This window comes from Esox lucius, chromosome 9, assembly GCF_011004845.1.
Source record: "Esox lucius isolate fEsoLuc1 chromosome 9, fEsoLuc1.pri, whole genome shotgun sequence".
In the NCBI taxonomy this organism is placed as follows: Eukaryota; Metazoa; Chordata; class Actinopteri; order Esociformes; family Esocidae; genus Esox; species Esox lucius.
Genome location: NC_047577.1, coordinates 7,619,897 through 7,639,780, shown reverse-complemented (window position 1 = coordinate 7,639,780; position 19,884 = coordinate 7,619,897). Strand labels below are relative to the sequence as shown.

Here is a 19,884-nt window from a genome sequence, read left to right as displayed (position 1 = left end):
GAACCAAACATTGGTAAATTTGTATCCCACACTCTGAGTTGTTGTATAAATTGAGACACTATGTTGTTTTACTATAGATGTTGTGTTGGAGATGGAGCCTACATCTGTGTCAGAGAGGAACAGGGTCACTCTGACATGTACAACTAAATGTAGTCTGGACCCCAACCCAGAATACAGTTGGTATAAGAATGGACAGCCTATAGAAAACACCAAAACCAACTCTGCTGTCCATATCCTCTCAGTCAGCAGTGAAGATGCAGGCAGATACTCCTGTGGTGTCAAAGGTCATGAGACTCTCCTGTCTCCTGAAAAGACTCTCAATGTCACATGTAAGTACATGAGATGCACAGTGAATTGTCCATACACACTGTATATTTTCTAAATTACATTCATGTTTTCCTGAATGATGGGCTGAAATTTTGTGATTATCTGGAGCACGATTAGCGGTTTTATTAACTTGCAAGGAGAGAAGTGTCAAAAGCTTACAGAATTAACCTGTGAGGAAACTCTGAGTAACACAGAACAGTCACAATATTTTAACAGTTAAAAGGGGTGTGGTAAGACTGCTCATTCATTCCATAAAGACATCATTTGTTACTTTATCACTTCCTGCCCCCGGTTGTTCAAGAAATTCCATAACAGTTTACAGCACACTGTATGTTTTCTACAGATTCATGTATAGTCACTGTTTTTAGGGGTTTGTGGTTTACAACACACTATATGTTTTCTACAGATTCATGTATAGTCATTGGTATTTGTGGAGATCCGGCCATGGTTTGTATAATTAATGATGCCATTAAACATCCTGAACTACATCCAGACTGGCAGTATGTTACACTGTGAAGAGAACCATCAGTATGGACAGAACTGGCAGAACCACATGTACCTTTCCAAACACGGCAGAGGAGTGTCCTGATGTCCCGTGTAGCTAACAGTTCAAGGAAACAGTGCCTTGTGAAAGCGAAAGCACCAACCACAGGCAGACAATATTTCCTGCCTATCTGTGGTTGACATTGACAGATCACTGACTGTGGAGGTCGTGTCTGGGGACTTCTATTATATATGACTGTACCAAATCAACTGTATGACTGCATACTTATGGGGGTTTAATTCTGGGTGTCTGTTTTAGTCATTTCTGACAAATGCCAATTTACAAAAGACTAAACAATTGATAAACTAATTGACTGACTAATTGACTGAAAGGCTTTTTAAAAATCATTTCTTATAACATTTAAAATGCATCCTTCTATATACATATGATCTTAACAGATGCTCCAAAGAACATCATAGCATCAGTCAGTCCCTCTGGTGAAAAAATGGAGGGCAGTTCAGTGACTCTGACCTGCAGCAGTGATGCCAACCCACCTGTGGAGAAATACACCTGGTACAAGAAGACTGTAACCTCACCAAAAGCATCAGGACAGAGTTACAGCATCACTTACATCAGATCTGAGGACAGTGGAGAATATTACTGTGAGGCTGAGAATAAATATGGACTTCTCAACTCTTCAAGTGTGTTTGTGGATGTACATTGTAAGTAAACCAAACATTACCATCTGATGTTTTCATTAGTCAGTGCCACCATATCAAACAGACAGACTGAAGTTCTTAGAAGAATATTTTACTTGCAAATCCATGCAGTATATTCTATAATGCTCCAGTGTAAATATTTATTTTTTAAGCAGTGTATTGTAACATACTGTTCCCCAGATGGCCCAAAGAACACCTCAGTGTCAGTCAGTCCCTCTGGTGAAATAGTTGAGGGCAGTTCAGTAACTCTGACCTGCAGCAGTGATGCCAACCCACCTGTGGACAAATACATCTGGTACAAGAAGACTGTAACCTCACCAAAAGCATCAGGACAGAGTTACAGCATCACTAACTTCACATCTGAGGACAGTGGAGAATATTACTGTGAGGCTGTGAATGTAAGAGGATCTATGAATTCTACAGTTCTGATGATCATTGTGGCAGGTACAAGTTAAATCTTCATTACTTTAACGCAATATTTCTTGTAATATAACTCTTAACAATGAATAAATGTGTTCTTAACAATATGCATTGCAATTACAATTTAAATCATATTCATCTGTTGTGTTTTACATCATCCCATACATTTATAAAATTGAAATCCATCCATCCATCTTCTTCTGCTTATCCGTATCTTTGAAATGGCATTTTAGGAAAATCCTCAGCTCTGACTACATCTGTAGGAATCACAGTGGTTGTTCTGGTTCTCATCCTCTGTCTCTTTGGATTCATCTGGTTCAGGTGAGGGGAACATTACAATTTGTGAGATTATTTGATTTGTTATTCAATTGATCAAATGTATGAATTATTCATTTGTCTACTGAACAGGAAGTCTCCCAAATCCACCTCTGATCCAAGAAACTCAGAAGAGAATAGACTGGTGAGTCTGTTACAGATTCAGTAAATAAAAATAATGTTTAGTCATTTAAAATCCCTTCAGGAAAGGAGCATTATTTCTTACATATTTGATTCTATGTGTATTAATATGTATTTCGTACTATTTTCACATAAAGGTAAACTAACAAAGGTCACTGACAGATTACACTTTACAATTATACAGTGTTTTCCATATTAGTATCATGACGTTAAAGTCAAATAGGATGTTTGCTGTACCCTCAAGACACAGGAAAATACACTTGAAAGACCATTATGAGGCAAATGTGCAGAATGTCACCTTGTTTCTGTCTGCTTCAACAAATTTGTTTTACCAACTAAGAACAACACTTAATATACTCTGCAATGATATTCTAATCACATCCATCTGATTAGGTACACATGGTTTAATTTTAACCAGTTTATTTGATAGTAAAGGTAGGGGTGTTCTAACTTTTTCCACATTAGGAAATGTCATTTCTGTAGACTTTATTTACATAGATGGTTTCAAATGTAATTAATTTGTGTGATTTGTTCAATATGCGTTTCTTCATCCCTGAGTTTAATTAGAATTAATCTCAAACATCCATGTGTGCAAATACGTTGAAGAAAAAGAGAACTGTCAAGGGGGTGTACTTCCCTTTTCACATGACTGATCATGGTTGACCACATCTGTTCTCACCCTCTCCTCCCATCAGAGAGACTCCAGTCTGGTGTACCACAACGTGTCAGGAATGGTCACCATGAGCCCAGACTCAGACAACCAGGAAGACCAGGTCTACACCAACGTCCCCCTCTCTTACCCCCACCACCAGGAAGAGGCTCTGTACTCCACCGTCCAGATGCCTCCACCCCAGAATCAGGACACCAGCCTGATGTACACTGTTGTGAAATTCAACAGCGCCAGTGGTTCCACCCAGTGAGTATTTTCTGTCAATCACACAGTACTTTGTTGTCTGTTGTGAGATGAAATTATGTCATCAATTAACATGAACATTGGGACCCGTAACAACCACTGATTTAGTGATTTAATAATTCAATTAACATGAACAGTGGGACCCGTAACAGCCACTGATTTAGGTATTTAATAATTCAATTTACATGAACAGTGGGACCCTTAACAACCATTGATTTAGTGATTTAATAATTCAATTAACATGAACAGTGGGACCCATAACAACCACTGATTTAGAGATGTAATAAATCCAATACTAGTTCATAACGAGTGACTCGATGATGGTTCTGAAGAACTGTTCAAAATGTGTTCCAAATGGTTCCCTACTCCACATGTACCACACTACCTTTGACAGGAGCTTCATAGACCCAGGTCTGAAGTAGTGGACTAAATGGGAACAGGGTCACATCTGGGGTGCAGATTCAGATGACTTTTGGATTGTCTCTCTACAGACCAGCAGCACCAATGACAGAAGAGGATCCCTCTGTGATCTACAGCACAGTGAAGAAACCCAGAACGTGACGACCTGAACACAACAACATCTGAAGTCAATATGACCAGAAATCAACAAAACAACACGTTTGACAAAAGACACATCTGGAGTTTGGACGGTTGGGACTTTTCGTTTTTCTCTCATCTCGAATTGATCTGAAAAATGAAGGTTTTAGTGTGAATGTGGTGTCGTGTGAATACTTGACCACTTGTCTACTAATGATGACTGGATTGAATCCTGTCCATGTACAGTATATCCTCATCTGTCTCTTCAAACAAAGTGATATTCAGATATAATCTGTGTAGAAGTCAGTCACACGTGCACAGCCATAGTGGATTCAGTTACAATTCAGACCCTTCAGTTTTCTCCACCTGTTGTTGGGAAGACGATGAAGAGGATGACGAGGATCGTGACTGGAACGGCTTTGTAGGATAGATCTAATGACATCACGGAAATGGAAATTAAAATGGTGAATTGTTCAGTGTTGAACTCGGAGGATAAATGCAACACATTCTGAGATCCTATAAACATACCAAACTTTGTGCAATCAGTAAACACATACAAAATATACGGCAGGGCCAACTCATGAAAAGGATTCCAATTGAGGGGCATGAGAAATATTACTCGAAATATAAGTAATTGCAGTTAGAGATTTAGTAAGGAACCACAACATAGGAGTGAATATTGTATTTTGTAAATGAATGAGAACAGAATCTGTGCATTGTATAAACACAGAGGCCTAAGGCATCTCTACATTCAAATGACAGTATAGGCCACATCACGTTCAGCAATGAGTCCAGGTGAGCCAGATCAGACTTTTAGAATTTCACTCACAACAGACAACATCCACTTAAGTCCACCCAACTATATCAACAAAAACCACACGAGTGCAAGGTATGGTACACTAAACAGAATTATAACAACACAACCGTGTGTTTTATGAAGGCAAATTATTTCTATGTTGAAATTGCATCAGACACCTCAATAATCAGTCTATGTGAGCCATACATACCACATCAAGCTACATTGAGTGCATAGAATGGCATTATTAAGTGAATTTCAAGTCACACAAGTAATATTCTAAATGAAACATACAACCTGTTCAAACATCTATCCGTATTACTTTTTTCTTGAACATACCTGTTAACATATGTAACCTACTGTAAAAAAAAAAGCGCAAGACTCCTTGAATCCAATAAGGAATATCTGCAGACCGCAAGTTGGTGGCGTTACTTAATATAGGGGGTTCCTGAACATTAAGTTACGGCCACTGAATATTAAGTTACGCCCACTGATGTGCGCCATTGGTCAGTTTAAATGGGAGTTTCTGAACATTAAGTTACGCCCACTGAATATTAAGTTACGTCCACAGATGTTCGCCATTGGTCAGTTTTGGGGACATCCTGGTTTGACACACGGTTCGACACTAGGTGTCATGTATGGGTATCCTTACATTTAGTGTACTAATGGAGGAAGAAGAGTTAACCAACGTTACAACTTTATCTCAGAGTCTGTGTGATTTCATTCATCTTTTGTCAAGATTATAAACTAGGTTCAAGCATAGATATAGAAAACGAAAGTGTATTTGCTTTGACTACATGTTGAAAAAGCGCTTTAGTCTGATTATGCTTGTATCAATTATGTAAGGACAATACACTTGGCATTGGTTTGCCTCCTCCTTGGGGCTTCCCCTATATTGTAATCTTTTTGTACTTTTTTTCAAGGATCATTTGCAGAGACTGAAATGCTATTTAATTGTATTTTGTTTCAGGATTAAAGTTGTTTGATAACATACAACTGAAATATATTAATTTGAAGTCTGAAGTGCCTCTACACTTTTTTTTAAATGTTTTGGTTACAGTCAGGAATGAGACACAGGTGGTTTAGAAAGCTGCTGAGTGCAGTTATAATGCAGACACATGCACAGTCATACTCACTATGCCTGCCATGGGCAGTTGTTGCTTTGAGTAGTCATTGCTTGGTTATACAGTAGAGGGCCATCATTAGGAGGTTGATGGTTGAGAATGCTGCTTATTGCATGTACAATATAGTTGATCTGAGCTCTACATGTTAAAAAGACAAATAGGCCTCCCTTTTTGCACAAGTTTATACAGGATTACCATTTATGCATTTTCCATAGATTCAACTCATTACACAAATGTGAACATGCTGTGTAAGGTACATTGTGCGGTTAGCATAAACTCAGCTAAACTTTTCTGTAGGTCCTTTGCCGAGACCTGTGGGTTCTGCTGTGTAGATCTCACCAGTTTTCATGCAAATCATTATGGTATTCTCCTTACTTTGACTTGCACTGTTCAGTTTAACAGCATTGTTCTAGAAAGTTGAAATTGGTAACTGGAAGTGTTGAATTTTCTATAGCCTGTTGCAGAATGGTGGCAAGTTTCAATTCTAGAGTAATGACGAGGTTATGGACTTCAAACATTGTAGGGAGGAATATAACTGATCCATGTCCTGGAATTGATTATCTTGGAATCCTGCTCTCCACCGGTCTGCGACACATCTTTGGCTATGGGCACATGCCTATCTCCTCTCCCTGACTGCGACTCACATTCTGGGCCGTCTGAATGTGGGCGCAGATATGATGTCTTGGGGTGGCCTTCATCACGACGAGTGGCGCCTCCACCCAGACGTCTTCCTCATCTGGCAGAGGTTTGGGGAAGCCCAGGTGGACCTCTTCACGTCCAGACAGAACACACACTGTCGCCTGTGGTTCCCCCTGTCCCGGACAGATCGGCCCCCTCTGGGGGAGGACGCGATCACGCACCACCCCTGGCCTCGGCTCGTCCAGGTGGCACCCCGATAGCCCCGCAGCTATTTGGTATCCAGAGATGATCCAGTTGCTAGCGGACCACTCGTGGGTGGTTCTGTTCTGACAGGGTGGTTCTGGGTGGTTCTGTTCTGACAGGGTGGTTCTGTTCTGACAGGGTGGTTCTGGGTGGTTCTGTTCTGACAGGGTGGTTCTGGGTGGTTCTGTTCAGACAGGACGCACTGTCCCAAGCGGAGGGCTCGATTCTACACCGTCGCTGTCAGGATCTCTCAGGGTCTGGCTCCTGAGCAGGACCGGCTTCTGAATAGAGGTCTGTCCACTGCCGTCGTCCACACCATCCAGGGTGCTAGGGCAGCGTCTACGTCCACATTGTGTTCCTCTCGCTGGAATATGTTTGTGTCGTGGTGCACGCAGAGGTCCTCGGACCCTTGGTGTTGTCCTGTGGAGGAGATTCTGCAATTTCTGCAGTATCTCTTCCATATGGATTGGTCTCCTTCGACCATCCGTGGATACGCATCGGCCATCTCGGCGTGTCATGAGGGCTTTGCTGGAAACACATTTTTCAGCCACCCTCTCCTCCGGCGCCCGGGGGCCTGACTGGGCTCTCCGCAGTGGGAGCTTGCTAAAGTGCTGGGTGCCCTCTGTGAACACCCATTCGAGCCCTTACAACAGTGTCATCTTAAGCTGCTCTCCCTTAAGTCTGCCTTGCTCCTCGCTTGGTGCTCTGCTATGCTGTGCGCCCCGGCTGTCCGGCTATCAGAGAGGACTTAAGGTGCGCTACACTGAGACCTAAACCGTCCTTCCTGCCTAAGGTTACCACCAGCTCTTTTCAATCTGGAGTTATCAAATTACAGGCCTTCTTCCTTCCTCAACACGTGTGAGGAGGACTAGAGGCACCACTGTCTGTGTGTGGGTTTGCGCTCTGGCTCTCTACGTAGAGCACACCAGGTCTATCAGACTGACTCCCCAGCTGTTTATCTGCTATTCAGATTCCCGGGTGGGTCGTCCGCTTTCTAAGCAGCGTCTCTCCCACTGGCTCTGTGACTGCATCACTTGGGCCTAGGGGAGCGTCGGGCTCTGTCGTTCCGGAGGGTCTCCGTGCACTCTCCACGCGGGGTGTTGCTGCCTCCTCTGCCCTCGTCCACAGGGTCGGGGTGGATGACATTTGCGCCGCAGCGTTTGTCTGTTTCTATTTGCTAGACATGTCTCTTTCATCCCTTGTTGAATGTGCCCGAGATCTCTGAATTTTGCTAGGGAATCTCTTGCTTTGCCTTGATTCTATCTCTGCTCTAACCCTACAGATTTCTGCAGCCTGCTTGTGTTCAGGGCTTTGCCTTGATTCTATCTCTGCTCTAACCCTACAGATTTCTGCAGCCTGCTTGTGTTCAGGGCTTTGCCTTGATTCTATCTCTGCTCTAACCCTACAGATTTCTGCAGCCTGCTTGTGTTCAGGGCTTTGCCTTGATTCTATCTCTGCTCTAACCCTACAGATTTCTGCAGCCTGCTTGTGTTCAGGGCTTTGCCTTGATTCTATCTCTGCTCTAACCCTACAGATTTCTGCAGCCTGCTTGTGTTCAGGGCTTTGCCTTGATTCTATCTCTGCTCTAACCCTACAGATTTCTGCAGCCTGCTTGTGTTCAGGGCTTTGCCTTGATTCTATCTCTGCTCTAACCCTACAGATTTCTGCAGCCTGCTTGTGTTCAGGGCTTTGCCTTGATTCTATCTCTGCTCTAACCCTACAGATTTCTGCAGCCTGCTTGTGTTCAGGGCTTTGCCTTGATTCTATCTCTGCTCTAACCCTACAGATTTCTGCAGCCTGCTTGTGTTCAGGGCTTTGCCTTGATTCTATCTCTGCTCTAACCCTACAGATTTCTGCAGCCTGCTTGTGTTCAGGGCTTTGCCTTGATTCTATCTCTGCTCTAACCCTACAGATTTCTGCAGCCTGCTTGTGTTCAGGGCTTTGCCTTGATTCTATCTCTGCTCTAACCCTACAGATTTCTGCAGCCTGCTTGTGTTCAGGGCTTTGCCTTGATTCTATCTCTGCTCTAACCCTACAGATTTTTGCAGCCTGCTTGTGTTCAGGGCTTTGCCTTGATTCTATCTCTGCTCTAACCCTACAGATTTCTGCAGCCTGCTTGTGTTCAGGGCTTTGCCTTGATTCTATCTCTGCTCTAACCCTACAGATTTCTGCAGCCTGCTTGTGTTCAGGGCTTTGCCTTGATTCTATCTCTGCTCTAACCCTACAGATTTCTGCAGCCTGCTTGTGTTCAGGGCTTTGCCTTGATTTTATCTCTGCTCTAACCCTACAGATTTCTGCAGCCTGCTTGTGTTCAGGGCTTTGCCTTGATTCTATCTCTGCTCTAACCCTACAGATTTCTGCAGCCTGCTTGTGTTCAGGGCTTTGCCTTGATTCTATCTCTGCTCTAACCCTACAGATTTCTGCAGCCTGCTTGTGTTCAGGGCTTTGCCTTGATTCTATCTCTGCTCTAACCCTACAGATTTCTGCAGCCTGCTTGTGTTCAGGGCTTTGCCTTGATTCTATCTCTGCTCTAACCCTACAGATTTCTGCAGCCTGCTTGTGTTCAGGGCTTTGCCTTGATTTTATCTCTGCTCTAACCCTACAGATTTCTGCAGCCTGCTTGTGTTCAGGGCTTTGCCTTGATTCTATCTCTGCTCTAACCCTACAGATTTCTGCAGCCTGTTTGTGTTCAGGGCGTTGCCTCCTCCTTGGGGCTTCCCCTATATTGTAATCTTTTTGTATCCCCATGTGGTGCGTGAGTGTGTTTTGTTGTGCTTATGTGGAACGGAGATTTTTCCCTTTCGCTTGAGCTCAATGTTCCTTGTTCTCCCTGGGGTGGCCTATGTCTTCATGGGTCTGCTCTGGGGGAGGATTTCCATCATGAACGCATTCCATCATCCCTCTCTGACCTCGTCAGCTATCGGGGATGTTTTCATCTTGGGGTTTTAGGGGACGGTTTCTACTGGATAGGTCATCATGCATCTTTAGCTAGTTATAATGTACCCTAATTGACTAGAGCTGGCTAACAAGTAGACTACCTCGTCGCGTAGCTAGCTATCTTTAAATGGAGCTAAGGGGTGTAGTGATTTTGCCTGGACATAGATCAGAAGAAAAAAGTGTAAGCTTTCTTTGAAATGCATTAAGTCTCTACACAAGTTGTGTGATTGTTTTATCTCTGCCCTGCAGCTCCATGTTGAGTTGGTTCAAGTGATGGAAAATCAAACCAGAGATTCAAAAAAACACTTGAGATTCAACACTAGTCATTTGACTAGATCCCTATTATGTCGATAGACAGCAGCTCGCTAAAGTCTTCATCCCCCTTGTTTTACTTTGAACAGGAAATCTAAATGGATTTAATCAAGAGATTCAGCCATTGATCAGTATCTCGAAAGAGGCACGTTTCACAGTAATTACAGAAATAAATGTTCTTGGATAAGTGCAAGTGTTGTCCACCTGGACACAACAGTTTGTGCCCATTCTTCTTTGCAAAATTGCTCAGGCTCCATCAATTTTGACGGGGACCTTTGGTGAACAGCAAAGTTGAACTCTCTCCACATTTTCTCAACTGGATTGAGTCTGGGCTTTGACTGGGCCCCACCAGGACATTGACCTTGTTATTATTAAGCTTCTCCATTGAGAGAATAGGTATACAATAGGTATTACTTCCTGAGGCCCAAAATAATTGTCTTAACTTCCATAGGTTGAGATTACAATGATAGATTCTATATAAGCTGGAGGGATCAGGTCATTAGGGAGAGATTCCTTGCATGTGGACTCTCTCCATGCAGGATGTTAAAACTTAAAAAATTACTCAGCAATACTTTGTAAATGAAGGTGACTTTGTTTTATTAATCTATCAATATCCATGTGAAATTCCACGACACCATCCTCATGTCCATACTCTATTAGTCCATATTAACAGCTCAAATACGCTAAGAGAAAAGACAGTCTTCTTTAAGACATGAAGTTCAAGCAATCCGGAAACATTTCAAGAACTGCCGCTGGCAATGTGTTTTTCACTGTTCATTATGGTTACATCCCCGCCAAATCAACAGGGAAACGGTGTTAAATTATGGAACATTGTAATACTCTTCATGCAGGCCTGAAGGAAGGGTCAGGTCAGGTCAAGGGTCAAGTCAAATGTCACTGACCTGTAGCGGCACCAGTACTCTATTCCTGAGTGGGAGGTACTACTGTACTACAGACAGGCAGGAGGGTCTTCCTTCTCCGGCCGTATGTGAGTGTAGATCAATGACTATTTAAAATCATGACAGATAAAAATGTTATTAATTTACAAAACACTGACGATGGTATGGTAAACTGACGCTGAGGTGTAAAACCAGATGTACAGTATCTCACAAAAGTGAGTAGGTTAGGTTTAGGGTTGGGACTTGTTGTCTCTCAACATCTCAAAAACATTACAATGCCACATCAAATTCATATTTTCTAACAGATGAACCAAAGAACACCTCAGTTTCAGTCAGTCCCTCTGGTGAAATAGTGGAGGGCAGTTCAGTGACTCTGACCTGCAGCAGTGATGCCAACCCACCTGTGGACAAATACACCTGGTACAAGAAGACTGTAACCTCACCAAAAGCATCAGGACCGAGTTACAGCATCACTAACATCACATCTGAGAACAGTGGAGAATATTACTGTGAGGCTCAGAATGATTAGGATCTAAGATCTCTACAGATCTGATGATTACTGCAGCAGGTTAAATTAAATCTTCATTTCAAAATGACTCAAAATGCCTCATGGGTTCCTTAATCATTATACTGTTTTGCTTTATTACACTTTGTTTTCTTTTAAACAAATATTGAATAATTGCCCTTTAGGAATAATGGCACGTGTTTTTAGTTCATCATAAAATGCCATGTATTCATTCACATTGTATTTTAGGGAAACAGACATCAGTTCTGACTGCATCTCTACTGGTTCTCATCCTCTGTCTCTCTGGATTCATCTGATTCAGGTGAGGGGATTCATATTTTTACTTATTTCACGTTAGCAATCTGATTTGTTCCAAAAAGCATTAATCCATTCATCAAAACATCAATTAAGGCATTCATTAATTAATTTACAAAACAGGAGAAAGGGTTTTAAATCCCCTTCCCCTCCAGGGAACAGGAAGTACCTCTGTAATTCACCGTCCAACTGTCTCATCACCAGAAAAAGAAAGAGGAAGTCCAGTATGCAGCTGTGAAATTCAACTGTCCCAGTGCTGCCACCCGGTGAGTATATTCTGTCATTACATCAACACAGAGTCAAAAGCTGTCACAGACAGACAGCTACAACGTCGTTTAAATCATACTGATCATTTGACTATTGTAACCAGATTGTAAACAGAGGAGTACATGAAAACATATTGTACTTGTCACAAGCTTCATAAACCACAGTGAAATGCTTATTCACCCGTTAGAGTCAGGACCAATAATAACGCTATTTCTGCCCAGATACTAAAACAGAAAAAGTTTGAATTCTACTTGAATTCTGCCCTGTTTATCAACCTACAGACTTTTGAGAACGGGAATGTCATGTACTATAAGTAGTAGTAGAGTGAATGCGCATCATATCACTTCATATACAGATAAAGGACCTCTCACTTTCACTATGGTATAGTATATGTATCACGGAGGTGACAGACGCGCAGTCCATGAATATTTGACCCGTTCCATGTAGATCTCAGGGGGGCAAGGTAAGACATTATTAAATATTCTAAACATCCAAAAGCAGTTGCATAAGTCATATGATTTCTGCACATGGGATGGGGTTTTGCCCGTACGATCTATGGCCAAACAGAGAAAGACACCTGCTGTATATTTTCCATTAACAAACAGTAATTTCTGACATGGTGTTCTGATCATCGTTTAAGGAAGGAAAGGGCCGTTCTGCTTCAGTTACTTCTTGCTCCGACAAGCTAATATCAACCACAGAACAAACACTTATTTCTGTCACTTGGTTTCAGAAGCGCTAGCAACTTGACTGACTGATGTGCCACAAGACCTCTTCAGATCATAATGTGAGTGATGACATTGCAGGCTTGATGCTATTTTAATTTACACTACATTGAGTATTCATATAAATAGCCATACAAAACAATATCATACAAAACAATGTTAGCCTGGTTCATTTTCAGTAATGTCTTCCTGTACACCATCTACAGTTTACACTTCTGAATGTTAGATGTAGTGACTCCCAGTTATATAGTGAGTTGTTGTTCATGTGTTTCTAAGACAACAGGGACGGAGATACAACAATGTCCTTGAGATCAACTAGTGTGTTGGTGGTCTTTCTCTTCACTGTAACAGGTATTTACTCTTCAATATGACCTGTTTATCAATCTACACACATTTGCCAAAGTGAAAATCAAATATTATTCTGGTGTGTTTGGTCTTAAAAACTTTTCTTGAACATTGTCGTCCGTATCAATCTGTTTCCATCCACACAACAAAGTGGGGTCAAACCCAGATGTCAGAATGATCCAAATGGTGCCAGATGCCAGTGCAAAAGAAATCCTCTTGTGATATGTCTGACTGTGTTTCAGTGGTACTGTGTCAGGATAACTGGGGTGTGACCTACTCTACTAAGAGGATATGTGCCTTGAAGGGGTCAACAGTGGACCTGTCCTGCTCTTTCACATATCCCAGTGGTTACACAGTCACAGCAAGCGGATGGTATTACTGGAAATGGATCTGGACTAAAATCCCAGAGTCTACAGGTCGTGTATCTTACCTTGGGAATAAGGACAAAGACTGCACCCTGAGAATCACAGACCTGAGAGAGACTGACTCAACATTATATTACTTCAGTTTTAAAACTGGATATTCATGGACATCAGGCTCCTCTGTCTACCTGACTGTCACAGGTACTGGAACTTTAGTAAATATAATGTGTTCACGTACAACATCAGTATAGTTAACACAAAAATAAACAATGATATGAATTCAGGCCTTTCATGGTTTATTTGACAGAAAAGTGCTGAAAGATAAGAGTTTTTAATGGAATTCATTTTCACTGAGAATAGTTTTTTACTGAACTGAGGCTATCATACAGTGGGGCAAAAAAGTATTTAGTCAGCCATGAATTGTGCAAGTTCTCCCACTCAAAAAGAGTGAACTTTTATTATTATTATTTTATATTTATTATTATTATTATGTTATTGACCAAATACTTATTTTACCAAGCAATTTACCAATAAATTCATAGAAAATCCTACAATGTGATTTTCTGGATATTTTTTTAGCATTTTGTCTCTCATAGTTGAAGTGTACCTATGATGGAAATTACAGGCCTCTCTCATCTTTTTAAGTGGGAGAACTCACACAATTGGTGGCTGACTAAATACTTTTTTGCCCCACTGTAGGTGGTGTAAAGGTAAATGTCTGCTAATAAAGATGGTGTACAGATAGATAATGTCCGCTAATATAGATGGTGTACAGGTACATAATGTCTTCTAGATCAGGGCTGATATATACCCCCAGCATAAATTATTTGACTAACAAAAGTTCCACAATGTTGTTTATATAACCTGTCCCTTCAGATCTCCAGGTGCAATTGGGAGAACGAAACAATAAGAAGACACTGACCTGTATCACATCCTGTTCTCTGACTGGTAACCCCACCTACATCTGGTATAAGAACGGACAACAGATAGATGAGAGCTCCTCCCCCCAGTACAAAGACCCAGTCTCCAGTCATTCTGTAGACAGTTACTCCTGTTCTGTTAAAGGTCATGAGGATCTCCACTCTCCTACAGTGTGTGAGTGTTTATTTAATACATCATGTCAACTCTGTATAACATTGTGTTGATTTCACTGTCATATGAGAACTGTAAGCATTCATAGAAATAACAGATATTATTTTACAGTATTCTTACATCACTGTGTTTCAGGCATCTTTGGACAGTCCTGTAACAGATTATTATACACTAAGAGGAGAATCTGTGCCTTGAAGGGGTCATCAGTGGACATTTCCTGTACTTACGTTGGTCATTATCCTGTCACATCATCACTGTGGTTTAGTCCTAAACTGAGTGGTTGGTGGAGGGATAAGTTGATCCCTGAGGACCTAACCACAGACCCAGGGTATGCAGGTCGGGTGGAATATCCTGACCAAGAGAGTAGAAGATACAGTGGTCCCTTCACCCTGAGAATCACAGATCTGAGAGAGGAGGACTCAGCTGAGTTTTGCTTTACTTTTAAAACGTATAACTTTGAATGGGGTCATAGTTTCCCTGGAACAACTCTGACTGTCTCAGGTAAGAGTGAGCACATGATCATTTGTATATTCACTGAATTCTATTTGATGTCTGGTTTCTTTTCTTTTAGTCAATAACATTTAACTGGTCAATGTCACTGTAATTTGCTCTGTATTCAGATCTACAGGTGAAGATGAGTCCTGCTACAGTGACTGAGGGAGAGACTGTAACACTGACCTGTATCACATCCTGTCCTCTGACTGACAACCCCACCTACATCTGGTACAAGAATGAACAACCTGTTCAAGAGGACACTTCCAGCTTGTATGTTCACTACTTCAGTGAAAGAGACAGTTACTCCTGTGGTGTTAAAGGCCATGAGAACCTCAGATCTCCTGCAGTGTGTGAGTGTGGACATCAGTGTACGAATACAATTCTTTATTGTTATCAGTTTTTCCCAGTTAAGGAATGAATATGTTTCAGTATTCAATCTTTTTTTCACCTACCATAAACCAGCCTACTATAAACAGCATCTACAGTATCTCACAAAAGTGAATACACCCCTCAAATTTTAACAAATATTTTATTGTATCTTTTCATGTCACAATACTGAAGATATGAAATTTTGTTACAATGTAAAGTTGTGAGTGTACAGCTTGTATACGAGTTTAAATTTGCTGTCCCCTCAAAATAACTGAATACACAGTCATTAATGTCTAAACCGCTGGCAACAAAGTGAGTACACCCCTAAGTGAAAATGTCCAAATTGGGCCCAATTAGCCATTTTCCCTCCCCGGTGTCATGTGACTCATTAGTGTTACAAGGTCTCAGGTGTGAATGGGGAGCAGGTGTGTTAAATTTGGTGTCATCGCTCTCACACTCCCTCATAATGGTCACTGGAAGTTCAATATGACACCTCATGGCAAGGAACTCTCTGAGGATCTGAAAAAAAAATATATAAGAAGATTGCCAAGACCCTGAAACTGAGCTGCAGCATGGTGGCCAAGACCATACAGCGTTTTAACAGGACAGGTTCCACTCAGAACAGGCCTCGCCATGGTCAACCAAAGAAGTTGAGTGCACGTGCTCAGCATCATATTCAGAGGTTGTTTTTGGGAAATAGACATATGAGTGCTGCCAGCATTGCAGCAGAGGTTGAAGGGGTGGGGGGTCAGCCTGTCAGTACTCAGATCATACGCCGCACACTGCATCAAATTGGTCTGCATGGCTGTCATCCCAGAAGGAAGCCTCTTCTAAAGATGATGCACAAGAAAGTCTGCAAGCAATTTGCTGAAGACAAGCAGACCATAGACATGGATTACTGGAACCATGTCCTGTGGTCTGATAAGACCATGATAAACTTATTTGGTTCAAATGGTGTCAAGCGTGTGGCGGCAACCAGGAGAGGAGTAAAAAGACATGTTTTTCTTGTCTACAGTCAAGCATGGTGGTGGGAGTGTCATGGTCTGGGGCTGCATGATTGCTGCCGGCACTGGGGTGTACTCACTTTTGTTGACAGCGATTTAGACATTAATGGCTGTGTGTTGTGATATTTTGAGGGGACAGCAAATTTACACTGTTATACAAGCTGTACACTACATTGTAGCAAAGTGTCATTTCTTCAGTGCTATCACATGAACAGATATAATCAAATATTTACAAACATTTTAGGGGTGTACTCACTTTTGTGAGATACTGTAATAAGTCTATAGTGATTGATATTGTTACAGTGCCTTTGGAAGGTAGCGGTTCCACCTTCACATCAGCCGGTTCCCCTACGACCGGTTCCACATTCACACCGACCAGATCCACTACGACCGATTCCAGCTTCAAATTGCCCGGTTCCACCACGACCAGTTCCACCTTCACATGAGCGGTATCACCATTACACTGACCAAATCCACATTCACACAGACCGGTTCCACCTTGAATGTTTCCACCTTCACAATGACCGGATCCCCTTTCACACCGACCGGTTCCACCACGACCAGTTCCACCTTCATTCAGATCGTATCCACCTCGACCGGTTCCACCTTCACACCAACCAGTTCCACAACGACCGGTTCCACCTTCACACTGACCGGATCCACTACGACCGATTCCAGCTTCAAACTACCCGGTTCCACCACGACCAGTTCCACCTTCACATGAGCGGTTTCACCCTTACACTGACCGAATCCACATTCACACAGACCGGTTCCACCTTGAATGTTTCCACCTTCACAATGACCGGATCCCCTTTCACTCCGACCGGTTCCACCAAGACCGGTTCCAGCTTCAAACCGTCGGTTCTACCATGACTGGTTCCACCTTCACACTGACCAAATCCACCATGACCGGTTCCACCTTCACACCGACCTGATCCACCACTACCGGTTCCACCTTCACACCAAATGGTTCCACCACGATCGGTTCCACCTTCACACTGACAGGATCCACCTTCACATCGACCGGATCCATCTTCACACCAACCGAATCCACCACGACCAGTTCCACCTTCACACCGACTGGTCCCACCACAACCGGTTCCACCTTCACACCGACCGGTTCCACCACAACTGGTTCCACCTTGACACCAACCGGAACCACCTTCACCCCGTCCAGATCCACCTCAACCGGTTCCACCTTCACACCAACCGCTTCCACCACAACTGGTTCCACCTTCACACTGACCGGTTCCACCTTCACACCAACCGGTTCCACTTTCCACCATGCCCCTCATCACCTGAATATTGATGACCTGTGTTGAGACCAGGCCCTGCTCTGTTTCCATGTATATTCAGTTCAGTTCTCATTGCTGTTGTGAGGTATTGTTGGTCTCTGTGCAACTCTACCAAGCCGTTTCTTGGCATATTTTAATTATTCACCTGTGTATAAGACCTGTGCTACCTGTGTTATAACCTCGTCTAGCTCTTTGGTTCCTTTGCTCCTGCTGATTTTGGTTTTCCCCTGTTTGTGTATTCGTGACGGCAATCAAGTTGAACAAGGCTACCAGTTTTGCACAGCTGGATTTGGGGAGTTTCTTTCATTCTTTCTTATTGATCCACTCAAGCTCTGTCACATTGGATAGGGAGTTAATATAATATATACTGCTGACAGTTTGCATCAACACTGCTGACAGTTTCTTCGTGGCTTGTTTTTCATCTTACCTCTACTGACAAGTGTTGGACCATGTGTGTGCATTCCTAAATAATGTACATGAGCTATTTCATTTTATTTATTTTTTTTGTTGGCAAACATAAAAAAAGATGTTTCGCTTTGTCATTATGGAGTATTGTGTAAGTGTAACTTAGTGTAACGCAATATACTGTTTGATTGTATATACATACACTGATCAGCCATAACATCATGACCACTGACAGGTGAAGTGAATAACAATGGTAATTCTACTATCATGCTATTAGGCAGCAAGTGAACATTCTGTCCTCAAAGTTGATGTGTTAGAAGCAGGGGAAATGGGCAAGCATAAGGATCTGAGTGACTTTGACAAGGGCCTAATTGTGATGGCTAGATGACTGGGTCAGAGCATCTCCAAAATGTCAGCCTTTTTGGAGTGTTCCCGGTCAGCAGTGGTCAGTACCTATCAATAGTGGTCCAAGGAAGGAAAAGCCGTGAACCAGCGACAGGGTCATGGGTGGCCAATACTCACTGATGTACGTGGGGAGTGAAGGTTGGCCCATGTGGTCCGATCCAACAGACGAGCTACTGTAGTTCAAAATGCTGAAAACGTTAATTCTGGAACTGATAGAAAGGTGTCAGAACACACAGGGCATCACAGTGTGTTGCTTATGGGGCTGCGTAGCTGCAGACCAGTCAGGGTGCCCATGCTGACCCCTGTCCTCTGCCGAAAGCGCCTACAATGGGCACGTGAGCATCAGAACTGGACCATGGAGCAATGGAAGGGGATCTGGTCTGATGAATCATATTTTCTTTTACATCATGTGGATTGCTGGGTGTGTGTCCGTCGCTTACCTGGAGAACACATGGCATCAGGATGCACTATGGGAAGAAGGCAAGCTAGCAGAGGCAGTGTGATGCTTTGGGCAATGTTTTGCAGGGAAACCTTGGGTCCTGCCATTCATGTGGATGCTACTTTGACACGTATCACCTACCTGAGCATTGTTGCAGACCATGTGCACCCCTTCATTGCAACAGTATTCCCTGATGGTATTGGCCTCTTTCAGCAGGATAATGCGCCCTGCCACAAAGCAAAAATGGTTCAGGAAGGGTTTGAAGAACACAACAAGTACAAAGATGTTGTCTTGGCCTCCAAATTCTCCAGATCTCAATCCAATCGAGCATCTGTGTGATGTGCTGGACAAACAAGTCTGATACATGGAGGCCCCACCTCGCAACTTACAGGACTGAAAAGATCTGTGGCAGATATCACAGCACACCTTCAGAGGTCTAGTGGAGTCCATGCCTCGACGAGTCAGGGTTGTTTTGGCGGCAAAAGGGGGACATACAAAATTTTAGGCAGGTTGATCATAATGTTATGGCTGATCGGTGTATATTCATTATATTTGTGTAGGCAGATTTATTCATAGAAATATGTTCTATTGTCTATTTGTCATCTCAGGTCAGAAGTGTTGGAGTGTGACTTACACCTCTAGGAGTATCTGTGCCTTGAAGGGGTCATCAGTGGACATACGGTGTTCTTACACTTATCCCAGACATCATGAGGTCAAGAAAGCTTTCTGGTTCACTAAATGGGATCCTGGGAAGGAGCCTGAAGATGTCATCTTGGTACCAGGGAATGAGGGTCATATAGAGTACCATGGAGATAAGAAGATTGACTGTACCCTGAGAATCACAGACCTCAGATTAACTGACTCCTCTGAGTACAGGTTCAGATTCATTACATCTGGAGGAAGGTTTTCTGGCTCTTCTGTCTCCCTGACTGTCACAGGTAATGTGTCACACCTGTTTTACCATGTTGATAGTACATGTTGCAGGTTAAATACAAACACCTTTGTGCTGGTCGCCACAAGACCTCGTTCAACCTCATACTTTAACATCGTAGGTG

At 42.6% G+C, this 19,884-nt stretch overlaps 1 protein-coding gene across 4 annotated transcripts; it reads left to right on the top strand.

Annotated features, from left to right (window-relative positions):
• The first annotated feature begins 1,844 nt into the window (after positions 1-1,844).
• Positions 1,845-19,520, top strand: LOC117594879. Of its 4 annotated transcripts, none has more exons than XR_004576166.1 (15): positions 1,845-1,974; positions 2,184-2,271; positions 2,359-2,410; positions 3,102-3,322; positions 3,811-3,969; positions 11,561-11,633; positions 11,831-11,892; positions 12,627-12,680; positions 12,902-12,969; positions 13,206-13,526; positions 14,202-14,420; positions 14,553-14,918; positions 15,038-15,262; positions 16,589-17,665; positions 19,438-19,520. XR_004576166.1 is itself a non-coding variant. In XM_034294315.1 (5 exons), exons 1-5 carry the CDS (start codon positions 1,941-1,943, stop codon positions 3,878-3,880), a joined length of 465 nt encoding a protein of 154 aa, XP_034150206.1. In that variant the 5' UTR covers positions 1,845-1,940; the 3' UTR covers positions 3,881-5,195. The 4 variants fall into 4 exon arrangements, 1 of the variants encoding a protein (XP_034150206.1); XR_004576165.1 differs by having other exon boundaries at positions 15,038-15,280; XR_004576167.1 differs by lacking the exons at positions 11,561-11,633; positions 11,831-11,892; positions 12,627-12,680; ... (5 more) ...; positions 16,589-17,665; positions 19,438-19,520 and adding an exon at positions 11,112-11,212.
• The last annotated feature ends 364 nt before the right edge of the window (positions 19,521-19,884 follow it).

What these genes read in the sequence shown, in the direction of transcription:
- LOC117594879 (XM_034294315.1), top strand. Translation starts at nt 1,941, where the DNA reads ATGAATTCTACAGTTCTGATGATCATTGTGGCAG. An exon ending in TTTGGATTCATCTGGTTCAG is followed by an intron (nt 2,272 to 2,358) that starts GTGAGGGGAACA and finishes TCTACTGAACAG; the next exon opens with GAAGTCTCCCAAATCCACCT. An exon ending in AGCGCCAGTGGTTCCACCCA is followed by an intron (nt 3,323 to 3,810) that starts GTGAGTATTTTC and finishes GTCTCTCTACAG; the next exon opens with ACCAGCAGCACCAATGACAG.